Source organism: Prionailurus viverrinus, chromosome C1 (assembly GCF_022837055.1).
Source record: "Prionailurus viverrinus isolate Anna chromosome C1, UM_Priviv_1.0, whole genome shotgun sequence".
NCBI classification, from domain to species: domain Eukaryota; kingdom Metazoa; phylum Chordata; class Mammalia; order Carnivora; family Felidae; genus Prionailurus; species Prionailurus viverrinus.
Window position 1 is genome coordinate 28,968,923 of NC_062568.1, and position 15,732 is coordinate 28,984,654.

At 39.4% G+C, this 15,732-nt stretch overlaps 1 protein-coding gene across 1 annotated transcript in view; it reads left to right on the forward strand.

Annotated features, from left to right (window-relative positions):
- The window catches only part of MPP4 (MAGUK p55 scaffold protein 4), a 39,007-nt gene that overhangs the window by 11,899 nt on the left and 11,376 nt on the right, over nt 1-15,732 (forward strand). Inside the window, exons 9-16 of the mRNA XM_047868785.1 lie at nt 847-918; nt 1,615-1,811; nt 4,272-4,336; nt 6,752-6,769; nt 9,321-9,359; nt 11,556-11,576; nt 13,699-13,713; nt 15,097-15,138. Of these exons, the coding sequence (XP_047724741.1) occupies nt 847-918; nt 1,615-1,811; nt 4,272-4,336; nt 6,752-6,769; nt 9,321-9,359; nt 11,556-11,576; nt 13,699-13,713; nt 15,097-15,138 (469 nt within the window). The remainder of the gene's footprint in view (nt 1-846; nt 919-1,614; nt 1,812-4,271; nt 4,337-6,751; nt 6,770-9,320; nt 9,360-11,555; nt 11,577-13,698; nt 13,714-15,096; nt 15,139-15,732) is intronic.

Below are 15,732 nucleotides of genomic sequence, written 5' to 3' on the forward strand. Positions count from 1 at the left end.
ACTATTTATCATAGTGGTTCTCAAACTGAGTTTTGCGGGGAACCCTAAATTTTCATAGATGTGCCTCAGGGACTACGTGAGAGGTGGGATTATAGGGAATATACTAAGCACCAGAACATTGTGCAAACCACATGCTATAAGATGCTACACATGAGCTTTAAGGACTGTCAGTTGCAGACCCACATGGCTCCACCTCAGCCATTTTGGTGCCAGCTTCAGAGCCAGGATGGTGGGGTTGTGAAATTTCTGAGCAACATTTGTTCCTCTCTGGATCTCTAATACCTGCCACAGTGCACGTGACAGGAGGATCTTGCCTTCTCCATCAGTCTAACAGGTTCTCTGTCTTCTCAAAATGTTTGAGGGCCCCCCTTCCCACCATGAGCTTAGAGCTTGTCCATCCCCCCAGAAGACTTGGGAGCCCTCTTCTTCCCCATCAGACTGGGCCGCCTGGCACAGGAACAGGTGTTCGGGAAGTAATTACTGACTCAAGTTTGAGGAGGGAAAGTCAGATCAGGACCTCATCTCCTTCCCCGGTGTCTGTGGGAAGAAGACCTTGCTGAATAAGGTCACGAGATGGAGTGTTCCCGGGGGAGGCCAGGCCTCAGAGTGGGGTTTAGCAGGCCAGGAACTCTGGAGCCCCATAGCAGGGCAGAAGCTGAGCTAAATTTCTTCCTAATTTCCACTTCTGCATGGTGATATTTAGCTATTGAACCCTTGTAAAAGTCCCTGTGGGGGATGTCACCCTTAAAACTGGGCACACTGTGTTATAACTCCATCTGCTAAAATGTCATAACCCAGCGAACTCTGTGATTTGTTATTCTCCCCCTCCCCTTTGACATTTTCTAGGCTATGTCTCGTGGTACAATTATGTTCAAGGTGGTTCCAGTTTCTGCCCCTCCTGTTAATAGCCAGAAGATGGTAAGAATATACTGAGCCTTCATAATCACATATAGGAAATCCTCAAATAACAATAATAGTGACTTAATATTTTGTATCATACTACCCTCCTCTATAATGTGTTGAACATTTGTTCAATACTGTGTTGCACATTTTGTTTTGAGAGACAGATAGAGAGGGAGAGCACAAGTGAATGAGGGCAGAGATGGATAGAGGGAGAGAGAGAATACCATGAAGGGGGGGGGGTGGAGAGAGAAACAGGGCTCACCTGAAATGGGGCTCGTGTTCACCCGAAGCAGGGCTTGAGCTCACTCCATGCGGAGATCAAACTAATGAAGCGTGAGATCATGACCTGAGCTGAAGTCAGATGATTAATCTACTGAGCGACCCAGGCGCTCTGGACATTTTTCAATATTGATGACATGAGAGGCAAATGAATAAATGAATACAATAAAAGGAGATGGAGTACAAGAAGTTAAAAAGTAACATCAAGAATGGGAAACACATGAGCAAACACTTCTCGGTACTAAGAGATTCTGCTGGCAAAGTCACTTTTTTGGTGGATCTTAGACTCAGTTCAAGAGGCAGATTCCCCTTTTGGAGAGTATGGGGAGGAAAGATAGTAACAGTAGGTAGAGGAGTAGAGAAATGGTTTTAAGTCTTGACAGCCCATGGGCAAGGGTTCTTTTGATGGGACCATTTTGTACCTACTGTCAGGTATATGTTCGTGCCATGACCGAGTACTGGCCCCAGGAGGATCCTACTATCCCCTGCATGGATGCAGGGTTGCCTTTTCAGAAAGGGGACATCCTGCAGATTGTGGACCAGAACGATGCCCTCTGGTGGCAGGCCCGGAAAATCTCAGACCTTGGTACCTGTGCTGGTCTAATTCCTTCTAACCACCTTCTGAAGAGGTAAGGAAATTCTTACTCCTGGACTCAGGACTGAACTATCAGGACATAAAATGTTTCTCAGGCTTCTGTTATTGTAGTTAAGATTAGGTAAAGAGTGACAAGCAGATAGATAAACATATACACTGGTCTGTAAATCCAAAAGTCAACTTATCCATATGCCCTAAGCATTTTAAATACTCAGGAGACCAGAAAAATCATATCATCTAGAAAAGAGAGAAAAGCACTTGTGAAACTCAAACTTAAAAAGATAGTTCTAACTCCCTCTATTAATCATTCAGGCCTGAATTGAAACGTCAGTTATTGAATCTGAACCCACGGCTGTAATCTGTGTGTCCTTGAGATCTGAGGGAATGAGTAAAGATAGAAAATAGAAAAGGGTCCAAGGCCCAGCCAATGTTAAGAAATCGAGAGGAAGAAAAGGAACTAGCAAAAGAGATTGAGGAGTGACCAATGAGCCGGGATGAAAATCAGGACAGTATAGTGTCTGGCCAACCACGTCAGCTGCTATAGAGAGGACTGAGAACTAACCATTGGATAGCAATATGGCAGTCATAAAAGCAATTTGAAGAAATTATGGCATGAGACATTTTAGTACAAAGCAGAGCAGAGCAATGGGAAAGTAGCTGGAGAGGAAAGGGGAGTGGTGTGAAAGAACTTTTTTTTTTTTTATTTTTTTATTTTATTTTATTTTTTTAATTTTTTTTCAATGTTTATTTATTTTTGGGACAGAGAGAGACAGAGCATGAACGGGGGAGGGGCAGAGAGAGAGGGAGACACAGAATCGGAAACAGGCTCCAGGCTCTGAGCCATCAGCCCAGAGCCCGACGCGGGGCTCGAACTCACGGACCACGAGATCGTGACCTGGCTGAAGTCGGACGCTTAACCGACTGCGCCACCCAGGCGCCCCTGTGAAAGAACTTTTTTAGATGAGGTACATAATGCTCGTAGGAACAGTCCAGTGAGAGGGAAAACTTTTATGACAGAGAAAAAGAAAGGAACTGCTGTTGTCAATGTCCTTGAGCAGACAGATGGAGACATGATCTACTACAGTTGGACAACACAGGGGTTAGAGGTGCTGACCCCCTATGCAGTCAAAATTCTGCATATAACTTCTGACTCCCCCAAACCTAACTACTAATAGCCTACTGTTGGCCAATAATATAAACAGTGGATTAACACATATTTTGTTATGTGTATTATATACTGTATTCTTATAATGAAGTAAGCTAGAGAAAAGAAAATATTAATAAGAAAATCATAAGGAAAGGAAAAACACATTTGCAGTACTGTACTGTGTTTATTGGAAAAAATCCATGTATAAGAGGGCCTGCTTAAAGGTCAACCATATACAAGTAGAGGCGTTGGCCTTATACAGGATCATAAACAGTAATAGTAACAGCAGAGAATCCAGACTGTGTGGACATAGTTGAGGGTGAGGATATGGCGAGAGCTTGTGGAAGTTCTCTGATTGTCTCAGTGAAATAAGAAGGAATATTGTAAGCTGAGAGTGAGGGTGGGTAAAGAAATGCTGGGAAAGAGAGAGGAAGAATGATGAAAACATGCACTTCTCCTCACGTCCATGGTCAGGGAAATCAGCCAGCAGGAAAGAAATCAGCAAAAGCTACTCAACACAGCTATTCCCCTTCCCCCAGAGCTTGTTTACCAGCACACAGCTGGCAGTGGAGAGGAAAGAAGCCACCTCTTAAAAGATGCAGGGGAGCAGTTCCCTCAGGAGATCTGGGATTTGGTTAGAGCAAGAGGGTGAAGGGCTCACCTACTCACAGTAGGGGCTGAAGTCTGGGAGGCTTTGTTGAAGACTGACTTCGACTTCCATGGGGTGTGTGAAAGGGCTTCAGGGAAGGCGGGTGGTGGACAGAGCCTTACAGGGATTAACATGCAGAGGATAAGGGATGACCCAAGCTTTGGGGGACTGACATAAACAGGGATAAAGGCTTTACAAGGTTAGTCCTTATGGTCTCAGGGCAGAAAGCAGTGAGGAGGCTCAGGCAGGGGTCTTGCAAGGAGCCCACAGAAATGACAGGCTTATTGGATTAGCGCGCAAATAAAGGATGCAGAAGGAATTGAAATCCACGTGGCTCTAAGGGATTGAGCATCAACAACCTGGGAGGGGAACCGGAACATGCTATGAAGATTCAGAGACCAGGTGAAGCAGGCTTACCCACTGGAGAGGCAGGGGCCTATGGGTCAGTCGCTGAAGCTCTGGGGCCTGTGGCCAGGTTTTTCAGTCTAAGAGTTGCTCTGAAAGGAGCCTGTAAGACAGGAAAAACGTGATAAGAAAACCTGTATATTTGGAGAATATTTGACAATGTGTTTGGAGAAGAAATCTCCCTTTTCACTTGCGTAGAAGCAGCAGAATTCTAGGAAGCACTGGATCTATTTCACCTGAGTTAACCTGAGTTGATTTTTTTTTTTCCTCATGGTGTATTTCTTTGTGCATAGGAAGCAGCGGGAGTTCTGGTGGTCTCAGCCATACCAGCCTCACACCCACCTCAAATCCATCATATGTGAGTGTGCTGATACCTCAAACCCAGCGTGTGCATCGTGGGGAAGCCTGCTCCTTCTCTCCCAGGGCTGGCTTCCTGCCCAAGAGAGGATCTCTGACTGTCCCCACTGCCCAAATAAGCTCCTAGCAGCCATCTGAAATCCTACTCTGCACCTTCATGCCTTTGGATTTATAAGATTTTTCAGTTTATAAAGATGCAAATGTTCCTGTGTCGGTGATACCTTCTGTGATGGCCCCCCAACTCTGAGTGCCTCGAGGTCTTTACAGCTAGCTTATACATTATACATATGCTGGTGAACAAGGTTGCACACACAAACCTTCATGTGGGCTCTATGCAGGGGGGTTAAATTTCACACTATTTAGAAGCTCTGATGAACAGTCATGTGTGCATTTGATGAATAAACATGGGACTGCATTATTACTTAATCAATGCAGTTTCCTCGCTAGATGGTAATATTCAAACGGCAGTGGGGGAATGGTTAGTAAAGGTATCCATGGTGGCAAAGCTTGTGAACTACTTGCCACCTGAAAAGAGGGGCTGCAGCTTGGCAGAGCTCAGCTGGAACTGTCTGAGCAAGGCCCTTTCAGAAATGGCCCCCACCAGGCCCCCCCCCCGAAAGGAAGTAAGGTTGGGGGTGCCTGGAGGGCGGGAGAGGGACCTGAACGGGAGGCTGCAAGGGGACTAAAGCAGACAACAGTGTCAGTGTCACCAATTGGCCCATGGCAAGTCCTTACTTTATTACTCGTCTAAGCCCAAAATTAGTTTTTCTTCTCCTTTTCTCTTGAAAATTTATGATGATAATCATAGAGACATTTTTGAAAGAAGAAAACTCTCTTATAATTCCTTCAGAGTGGCAATGTTTATTTATTTTTGAGAGAGAGAGAGAGAGAGAGAGAGAGAGAGAGAGAGAGAGAGACAGAATCCCAAGCAGGTTGTGCACTGTCAGCACAGAACTGATGTGGAGCTTGAACTAAAGAACCCCGAGATCATGATATGAGTGGAAATCAAGAGTCGGATGCTTAACCAGCTGAGCCACCCAGGTGCACCTATCTTTTTTATTTAAACATTTTATCAGAAACATTTTTCATGATGTGATCTTTATAGCGATATTTTAGTTATTTCTTTGTGTTTTGAAAAAGTTTTTTTTTGTGTTTTACCAAACCAGATTGAGGTACTTCTTTAATTCAGTTTCCTATTTCATTTCTCAAAGGCACATTGAAATGCTAATAAACCTTCTTTTTAAAAAATTTTTTTAATGTTTATTTTAGAGAGAGAGAGAGAGACAGAGCATGAGTGGGGAGGGGCAGAGACAGGGAGACACAGAATCCGAAGCAGGCTCCAGGCTCTGGGCTGTCAGCACAGAGCCCGATTCAGGGCTCAAATTTACAAGCCATGAGGTCATGACCTGAGCCAAAGTCGGGTGTTTGAGCCACCCAAGGGGCCCCACTAATGAAGTTTCTAATCAGCATCTGGTAACTAGTAGGACCCCTAGTTGATGTTTAATTGGCTCCTGTAGCCTAAGTGTGATTTACATTAGACTTTTGGAAAAGCCCATCCTGAAATATGGTTTGTAGCCCCTATTCTTATACTCACAAATCTCTAAGTCCAGGAACTTCAAGGGTGGAGCCACTGACTTAATTGGTCACTTTTCATAGGGTTGTTTCTCATGGAGCATGTTCAGTTTCTAAATTATTAGATCATTCCTTTTCCTTTTAACTGTTTTAGATGATGCTGTAATAAGTATTATTTTGTATCTTTCTGATTAATGTTACCATAGAGGGGAAAAATCTCAGGAACAGGTTATTAGGAGGTATGGGCACTTTTATTTAACAAGACTTACTGAAAAATTTGCAGATGGCTATCATAAATATATTACTAAAGATGCTCACACAATTAAGTTGTGGCTGTTCTGTCTTTTTTCTTTCTTTCCTTCCTCTCTCCCCCTTCTTCATTCCCCCTTTCTTCCTTCCCTCCCCCTTCCTTTCTTCCCTCCTTCCTGCCCTCCTTCCTTCACTCCTTCCTCCCTTCTTTCCTTCCTCTCTTCCTCCCTCTCTCCCTTTTATTCCAGTCAAGATTTGAGTTCCTAAAATATTCTGAACTAAGTGCATTAATTCAGAAATGAATAGAACACAACCCTTATAGAACTTTAAGGAGGGAAGGGAGTGGGATTTGCCAGAAGCAAAATCCCCATTTCCAACAAGATTCATAAATGTATTAGTTTCCATAGGATACGTATTTATCACTTCATTACTAAATCTCTACCAAATTTCTATAGATTAAGCCTAGAACATTAATTAAATGATTTTGGCACTTTGCTTTTCTTATTATGTTAATTTGAAAAACTATAGCATTAACTATTGTGCTCTCTCTCACTCTCTCTTTTTTTTCCCACTTCCATTATTTGTCTGTATCCAGCAATTTCTATGGAAGAAGGTAAGAAATAGTATTTGAAAAAAGAAACCCTCATCTCCAAAGTCTTGTAGAACTTTTGTATAGTTTTGTTAATTCACTTCAATTCAGTTTAGCTATTTATTAAGCTCTTCCTATATACCTAGTAGTGTTCCAATCACTAAGATCTTAATTTGTCAAAAGATGTCAGTCAAAAGAAAGCACACATGATGTAATTGTCCTAACACTGAGAGGAATAGGAGAAAATAGAGATAACATTTATATGCAGCACATGGTAAAAATTCAATAAAAGTTGTGAAACTGGCTTGCTGTTTTGTGTCAGCTGTTTTACACACACTGTCTTAAAAATAACCCTGTAAGGAATTCGTGATTGTTCCCATTTTATGGATGAAAAGATTGAAATCCAAAGAAGGTAAGAGTATTGCCAGATGTTGCAGGCAGTGTAGTCTGGACTGAAGCTTCTGTTTCGGAGGCAAATGGAACCTCCAGTTATTACTTCTCTCTCTGAGCCCAGACACCCAGATGACTCATTATGATGCCACACACACACTTACAAAAGCAAGAAGGCAAGATGCTATCTGCTTGTGGAGGGGAAGAGAGGCTAGAAGAGCACTCCCCTAGGCACCCCCACAGCTCAATCCTGAAACTGGAAATGGGCAGGTCTTTGGAGAGGCGGGGTCTCTGAGGTCTTGGTGGGTAACAAGCCCACTGTCTTAATCTGCTCAGGTGGCCATAACAAGATACCACAGACTGGGTGACTTACACAACAGACACTTTTTTTCTCACAGTTCTGACAGCCAGAAGTCTAAGATCAAGGTTCAGCCTGTCTGGTTTCTGATGAGATTTTCTGGCCTGCAGATGACTGCCTGTCCTTTTGGATTGGGGCCCCAATCAATCTTATGACCTCATTCAACCTTAAAGGCCCTGTCTCCAAATACAGTCACACTGGGAGATAGGACTTCAACATATAAATTCGAGAGGGATACAGATCAGCCCATAACACCTACCCTTTGCCTATAGTGTGGAATTGTTGATTTTGAGAGAATAAAATCAGTGTCTGTCTTGGATCCCAGGCTTGCAAGTTAGAAAAATCAGGGCTACTTGTGCTGTTACTGGAAATTCACTAGTGTAAATTCCTCTGTAAAACAGGAATAATAATAGTTTTCTTTGATAAAACAAAAAAACAAAACATAAAACCTCTAGTTATGTCTTAGGAACTAATAAATTCACTGTTGTTATAAAATACTAATCTGAAATGTAATCTCTGAATAATTATAAGGAATTGAATGGCAGCTATGTTACTTGTTTATCTGTGCCCCTACCTCTATAAAACAGTATTATTTTGTAAAAATTTTTATATTGCATATGTTACTTAAAAACCGTAGTTAATGATATGGTCTGTAAGAAGGTGGTGATAGGTTTATTACGTGACTTGATAATATTATAGCTTATTATACAGATAATTACTTGCACTTTTGGAACATGATAAGACTTATTTATTAAACCACTATTTATTTCTCACCTAGGAAGTGCTGGGCATTATGGTAGGCACAAGATGTACAGTGCTTTCTGAAAAAAAATTATTTTTTCAAAATGTACATTTACATTAACTATTTTCATATTAAAAGGAAAATTCAGTTCAACTTAATAAATAATTTGTCATGTACCTATTCTGTGCAAGACACTGTACTAAGCTCTGTAAAATATGTAAAAATTAGCAAGGCAGTTTATGCTTTTAAGGTACTATCTAGGAGGGCAAATAAGACAAATACTCAAATGGTTGTATTATATTACATCTATATATTAGAATAGATGTGTAGTAGCAGGGAGTTCAAGGTAGTAGGAAGAAAATGCTATGCGGTTCATGGCAGAGATAATCATTTTAGTTAATGTTTGAGATGGACCTTGAAGCATTACAGGCAAAGGGAACAGCATAAGCAAAGGTACAGAGGACTGACTGATGGTGGCTACTCTAATGGGAATATAAGATATGTGAAGGAAAGAAGTGGACAATAGCCTTCAAAGTTGGGTTTGGGTCATGTTGTAGAGGGTTTTGAATATTAGGTGGGGTCGGCTTTAAAAGTTATGGATCTCTTATTCTCTTATATATACGCTAGTTAAAGGTAAAAATAGTTAATTTTTTAACATTATTTTTTATATATTATAATATATATTATTTATTTATTATTTATTATTTTAACATTTATTGAGTGCTTACCATACACCTGAGCTTTTCATACACTATCTCAGTTTATCCTCACTTACATGGGAGGTATTGCTACCATCTCCATTTATAGATAGAAAACTGAGGCTTGAGGTAAACTAATTTGTCCATTCATAAAGCCAATGCTTTTAAAATGTTAACCATTTTATGTTATGTTGCCTTCTATACCATAGATTTTCATTGAATATGGTGGAGCCCTTTTTATCTCTCCAAGTGAGCAAGCATAAGGAATATGCTTGTTGTAAGAGTAACATTATTGTAAGGTGGTCTGAGTTTTACTGACATAAGCCTATACGTTGGGAAACTCATACATTTTAAGTTCTATTTTTCCCTTACTGTCCTCTTTTATAGAAGATGATATGAAGATTGATGAGAAGTGTGTGGAAGCAGGTAACATTTCCTTTTGATAGAGGCATATGAAGCACTTCAGCAGTAGATTCTCTGACGCAGAGTTGGCCAAATGGGGCCACAGGTTTCCTCTGGAAGAAATGTGTAAAATGAATTCCCCTGAGCCTGCCTTTTTCTGTGGTTCTGGCACTTGGAAGGGAGGCACAGCTGTGGGAATGTCTCCAGGCTCCAAGACCAACCTTCTACTAAGTGTTCTAGAAAGCAGTGTCTTAGAAATGATCACAGGAACATTCAGTAATACTCAGGTGTTACATTCAGTAACATTCAGGTGGAATGTCTGGAAACCACCATGCTTTTGTGAAATACTATAAAATACTGAAATGCCAATTTTTAAAAAGCAACATATAGTTTTTGTTATTGTTTGGTACCATCTTCTGGTGGATTCTAGTATAGATAAATAGTAGTGGGTTCCAAATTTTTGAGAAATATATGAAAACTTTTTACATTTCTATACTTATTTTTTTTTTTTTGTAAATTGGGAAAAGGTTTTCCAAATTTAGTGGCATAATGAAGATTGGCTCAAGAATCACCAGAGTATTGTTGGGACAGTAGTTGGAGAATCCTTAGTCAGATAAGTGAATTTGTCTTGGCTTTCTGGGCTAATCTAGTTTTTAGAAATTAAAGAACAATATGAAATCTTTAAATTGTGGATATTTTAAAGATTCGCATATACTTCCCAGAACAACTACAGAATAATGCTGACACGATATTTATTTTGCCAGGTACACATTCGGGTTTTTAAAAACTTACAGTAATATTCATTTCTTTCTATAATTTTAATTTACAATTTTTATTAGGTAATACATTCACATATTTTATAATTCAAAAACTACCGAAGTATAGAGTTCCTCCCTTTCCCTTCTCCTCTACTCAGTTTTATTTCTTGAGGCAATAAATGCTCTCAGTTTCTTCCTGATCCCTCTAGACATATTCTGTGCATGTAAAAGCGATGATGTATATTTTTTCTCCTCTCCCTATCATCATCCTTACCATTCTTTAAAAAATACCTTTAGGGGCGCCTGGGTGGCGCAGTCGGTTAAGCGTCCGACTTCAGCCAGGTCACGATCTCTCGGTCCGTGAGTTCGAGCCCCGCGTCAGGCTCTGGGCTGATGGCTCAGAGCCTGGAGCCTGTTTCCGATTCTGTGTCTCCCTCTCTCTCTGCCCCTCCCCCGTTCATGCTCTGTCTCTCTCTGTCCCAAAAAAAAAAAAAAAAAAAAAAACATTGAAAAATACCTTTAAAAAGAACACAACAAAAAAGACTTTTTGATGGTACACTATACACACTCTTCTGTCCCTGACTTTTCTCTTTAGCATTGTATATGATTCCATCTTAGTACATAAAGAGCCTCTTCCTTTGTTTTTAACAGCTTATTGGTTAAATAAATTATTGTGCATTTATATAATCACTTATCAGTAGATGTTTGAGTTATGTCCAGTCTGTTCTATTACAAACAATGCTACAACAAATAGCTTTGTAAATATATTGTTCCACATGGTATGAGTAAACCTCAGATGCAGTATTGCCTGATCCAAGGACGCAAGCATTGGTAATGTTGCTATATATTTCAAATTGCTCTCCCTCTACATTCTAGTTTTGTAATCCTTAATATCTCTTTAAAATGCTAAAAAGAACTGTTTTAACTGAAAGTTGGTTTACATAAAATCTTTCCTTATTGCCTACACAAGCCTATGCAATCAAACCATTTATATATACTCACTCTCCTTGCCACATTCCTGTTGCTTATGGTTTCTCCCCACCCTCTACCCTGCCCCGACCTTCAGTCAGGGTGCATCTCTCCTCCATCTGAAAGCCCTCTAATAGCAAAGCTGTGCACTATCTGACAATCCATTGGAGTTTCCTGTGACATTCTACCTTTCCCTTCCCTCTGAGCCTCTTTTACATTTTATTTAGTCTCTTTTATTTTATTGATTATAGCCTCATACAGCATACCTGCTTATTGTCATAGCCCAGCTACTTAATACCACATATCTCATTTAAAAGTTCAATATGCCATAGAGACACCACTGACTTGGCCTTGATTCAGGAAAGATTTTTAGAAGTTAGTGTGTATGCAGAAGCATAGGGTCATGGAATTCATCTGTTAAAGTACAGGCTCAGTATTGATAGTAATAAAATGACACTTTTGGTTTTTTTTGTGTCCCCATGGGAAACCATAGATGAAGAAACATTTGAATCTGGTAAGTAAAAAATGAATATTTGGTATTGATTTTTAAGAGTGTATTCCAGATATTGGTATAATTTAAACACACATTTAGGGATATGATATAATAATTGTTTAAATACCTCAACAGTATAATTGTGAGATATTATAAGCTTCACCTTAACCAGTGCTTCTTTTGGGGCATTTTGGAGCTCTTTGGGATCATTTTTTGGTTGTCACATTGATTTGGGGCACTGGCCTTTAACTGGTAGGACTCAGGAATGCCAGATGTCCTGCAGAGTGTGAGACCATCCTGCATAATATTTTTAATGTCCTATTGGACAAAACACATTACAAATATAAATGAACAGTTCCTTAACACACACTAGTGATATACATTTTCATAATACATAACATGAAAATCTCAGTTGTTTAGAAGACAGTCACTATGGAGAGAGACATTTGAACAGGATTAAAGAAATTGCCTTGCAACTATTGAATAATTTACTCCACACATTCTGTCCGCTCCATACTGATAGTAAATAAACTAGAAAGTGAAGTATCTATGCTGATTATTTTCTTTTACTTTAAAATGTTATTTGTTATTATTGATGACATATGGTATCACCAAGTGTGTGATACCAACATCAGAGTAATGTTGACATCATTAGTAATGAAATAGGTCTCACAGAGTATTTTGAAAACTGGCAAACTTTTGGAGCATGTTAACGTTACTCAACTGCTCCCAAGTATATTTCCTCCTTTTCTCTAGTTCATCAGATTATAATTGCTTTGGTATATTATCCCTACTTCAATTAAGGCAATTTCCCTTTTATATAAAAGTAAACCCGGTCTGTCATTACTTATCAGAGCACTTTTTATTTCAGAATTTACTGTTACTTTGCCCTTCTATTTTTCTATACTTCATATAAGGAATATTTTCACTTCCTTTAATCCATGCTTCTTCATTATAAGTGGGTATAAGCATCTAATAGTTTCTTATTCATAGTTTCTTAGGTCTTCTAGAGAAGTCATGCCTGAGGATTAATATTTTGAAATACACATTTTAAAAATATAAATGAATTCTTTTTAATTTTTTTCTTTATATGACAGAGTATTGCATTGGTTTTTAAAATTAAGTGTGCAATAGATTATATTAGTTTGATTTCATAAGAATCGAGAGATTGCTACAAATATTGGTTATAAAAAAGATGGCACTAAGACATATGGAGTTGAGAAATATGCACCTAAATTATTTACTTACCATTTATGTTGTTTCTAAATTTTCTAGTTTTGGGATGCCTGAGTGGTTCAGTCAGTTAAGCATCCAACTTCGGCTCAGGTTGTGAACTCAAAATTCATGAGTTTGAGTCCCCATATGGGGCTCTCTGCTGTCAGCACAGAGCTCACTTTATATCCTAGGTGCCCTTCTAAGTAAATAACTCTTGATATTCATGATGCTTACTTCTGTTACTTAGAGCTCTTAGTGGGCAGTTACATTTCTTCAGTTTTGATCTCAACTCTTTTCTGAATTTAGTGTCATGTGACCTTGAATTTCTCTGGGAGGTGATGATATAATCTAATTAGGAATGCCAATTAAAAAAAAGTAACAGAAAACATGGATATTTAAGATATCTAGAAAACAAAGAAAACAGCACACTTTGTGTTTAGTTCCCCTTGTCTCCAATGGGCTGGCTGGAGATGGACATGTGTCACTGGACCCAGTGAGGAGTAAAGAATGAGGATGCTTAGGCTAGAGGCTGCTGCAGCACCTCTGGAGCAGCAGCATATGGCCTCTGGGAGAGAAGGAGAGAGGAGGCTCAAATCAGTTGCCTTCCTATAATTTCTCTCTCTCAAGCCCCATTTTAAGCCAACCAGTGGAGAGGAGTCTTCATAGATAAAATCTTCAGGGAGAATGTAGATAAGTGACTTGCAGAACAAGTCATAGTCCTCAGAGCAGCACAGTCAGGTCCCAGGAGTTCCTGAGTCCCCAGTTGTACGTTGTTCATTTGCCTTACCAAACCTACCCAGGTTAGAACTTTCTCTAAGAGAGACATAAAAGCCTCATTTTTGTAACTTGTTTTTAGTGGATGGCCAACTCAATCTTCTCAAAGACTTAACTTTTTCATGTCTGTTTTTTCACTTATCCAAATATCCAGAGGAGCTTTCAGAAGGTAATTGTTTGTTTTTATTTCCTGGGTAAGCCAAACAGAGCTATATTTAAGATCTTTCAGTGCCTCCATGTGCATACTTGACAGGATACACTTTAAGATAAGATGTATTTTGAGGGTGAAAGCAGTGATGAGATATTCCATTTCATAGAAAAATATTTAAAAGTGAACAATGAAAGTAGTTAAGCTTTATGAATATATTCCTGAGTAAACATTTCCTTTTAAACTTACTGACGTATTTCAGTGCTTACTTAATAGGAGATGGAATTAATTTTGGTGTGTTTTGTTTGTATTTTAAGATGTACATGAAAAAAAGGTTAAGAAGAAAAGGTTGTATATGTTAGTTCATTCTATGAACAGTGGCTCTGTACATAGTACTTCAATGATCAGAACAGAGTTGCATAAGTGAAAAGGAACATCTATTAGTAAAAAGTAACTTGAAAATGATATTTTTATAACATTTTTTTTCCTGGAGTTTATATGAATTTTTCTGAGACTGCAGTGGAAGCAGAGACAGGAGTTTAAATAAGTTCTAGATGCTTCAGAGCCACTGGGATCAGTTCTCCTCACTCTTGTTCCTCAGATTTTTGGACAGTCAGACACAATTGGCAGCCACAGAGCAAATACTAATTTTATATAGAATAAACCATTTTATCAGGGAGAAACTTAAAACCCCCCTCCAACAAAGGGATTAATTAAAGGTCCTGCAGAATACCATTTCCACAAGTTTAAGCCAAAGCCAGTTCATCTGTTTCCTGGGTTTTTTTTTGTTTGTTTGTTTTGTTTTGTTTTTAATTTTTTTTTCAACGTTTATTTATTTTTGGGACAGAGAGAGACAGAGCATGAACGGGGGAGGGGCAGAGAGAGAGGGAGACACAGAATCGGAAACAGGCTCCGTCCGAGCCATCAGCCCAGAGCCTGACGCGGGGCTCAAACTCAAGGACCGCGAGATCGTGACCTGGCTGAAGTCGGACGCTTAACCGACTGCGCCACCCAGGCGCCCCTGTTTCCTGTTTTAAGTCAGTTTTCTTTGGGCATGTTCAAAAATGTATACCAAATTTTTATTTGTTTTGACTATGACTCAATATCTTTCTTGTAACTTTAAACAAGCCTAAAATATCTCTTTGTTTTAATTATACTTGACAGAATATATTCTGTGTATTGCTAAAATTCTGGAGAGTATTTCTGCATAGTTTGGGGCATGTGATAGGCTGCAGAGTGCTTAGGATATTCTTTAATAAGCCATTCAGGATGAATTCAGCTGTGCTGACATCTACTAAAAGAGCGTCACTTGCAGATTTGAAGATAATTTCATGCATCTGTTCTAAGTAAACTTCTCTTTCTCCTCCTCCACATATTCTGTTCCTGCCATTCTCTGTGTTTCAGACAAGGAGGAATTTGTTGGCTGTGATCAGAAGTTCTTTATTGGTAGGTGATGATTAATAAGAGGTGGGTCTTTGTCACTTGTTAACTTTTTAGTCATACCATCCTGACTCTCTTCTGAAAACTTCTTTTGTTGATGGACATTTCCAAACTTGTTCCTTGTTCTGGTTTCCCTCTATCCCCCCAATTTTTTGGGGGGGGTTAGTATTCTGATGTGTTGATCATTCATTATAATTCATCTGGTTTCCACTGGATATCTCTTATTATTCAGCAAACACAAATATTTTATTTTCTTCCAGACTGTTTCAAGACATATTTGTCTTACTCTAAAGAGACCAATTGTCTGACTACCAAACTTAACTTTGATGACCACATTTCTATATCCTATCAACTTGGCAGAGGTTTCTGAAGGACCCCTTTAAAGGCTCATGTAAAACCACACTGGGCCTCCTTTTCCATGAGACAGTGGGACAACAGCAGGATCTATAAAGTGAAATGTTGGTTCCCCGGGCCAAGATGCACATTAGAATCATTGAGAGAGCTTAGAAAAACAACAACAACATGGGACCACTTTTCTGTATCCCTTTGAGGTTAACTCAGCCCCAACGCCATTAAGTATGCTAAAAGGGAAGGCATCCG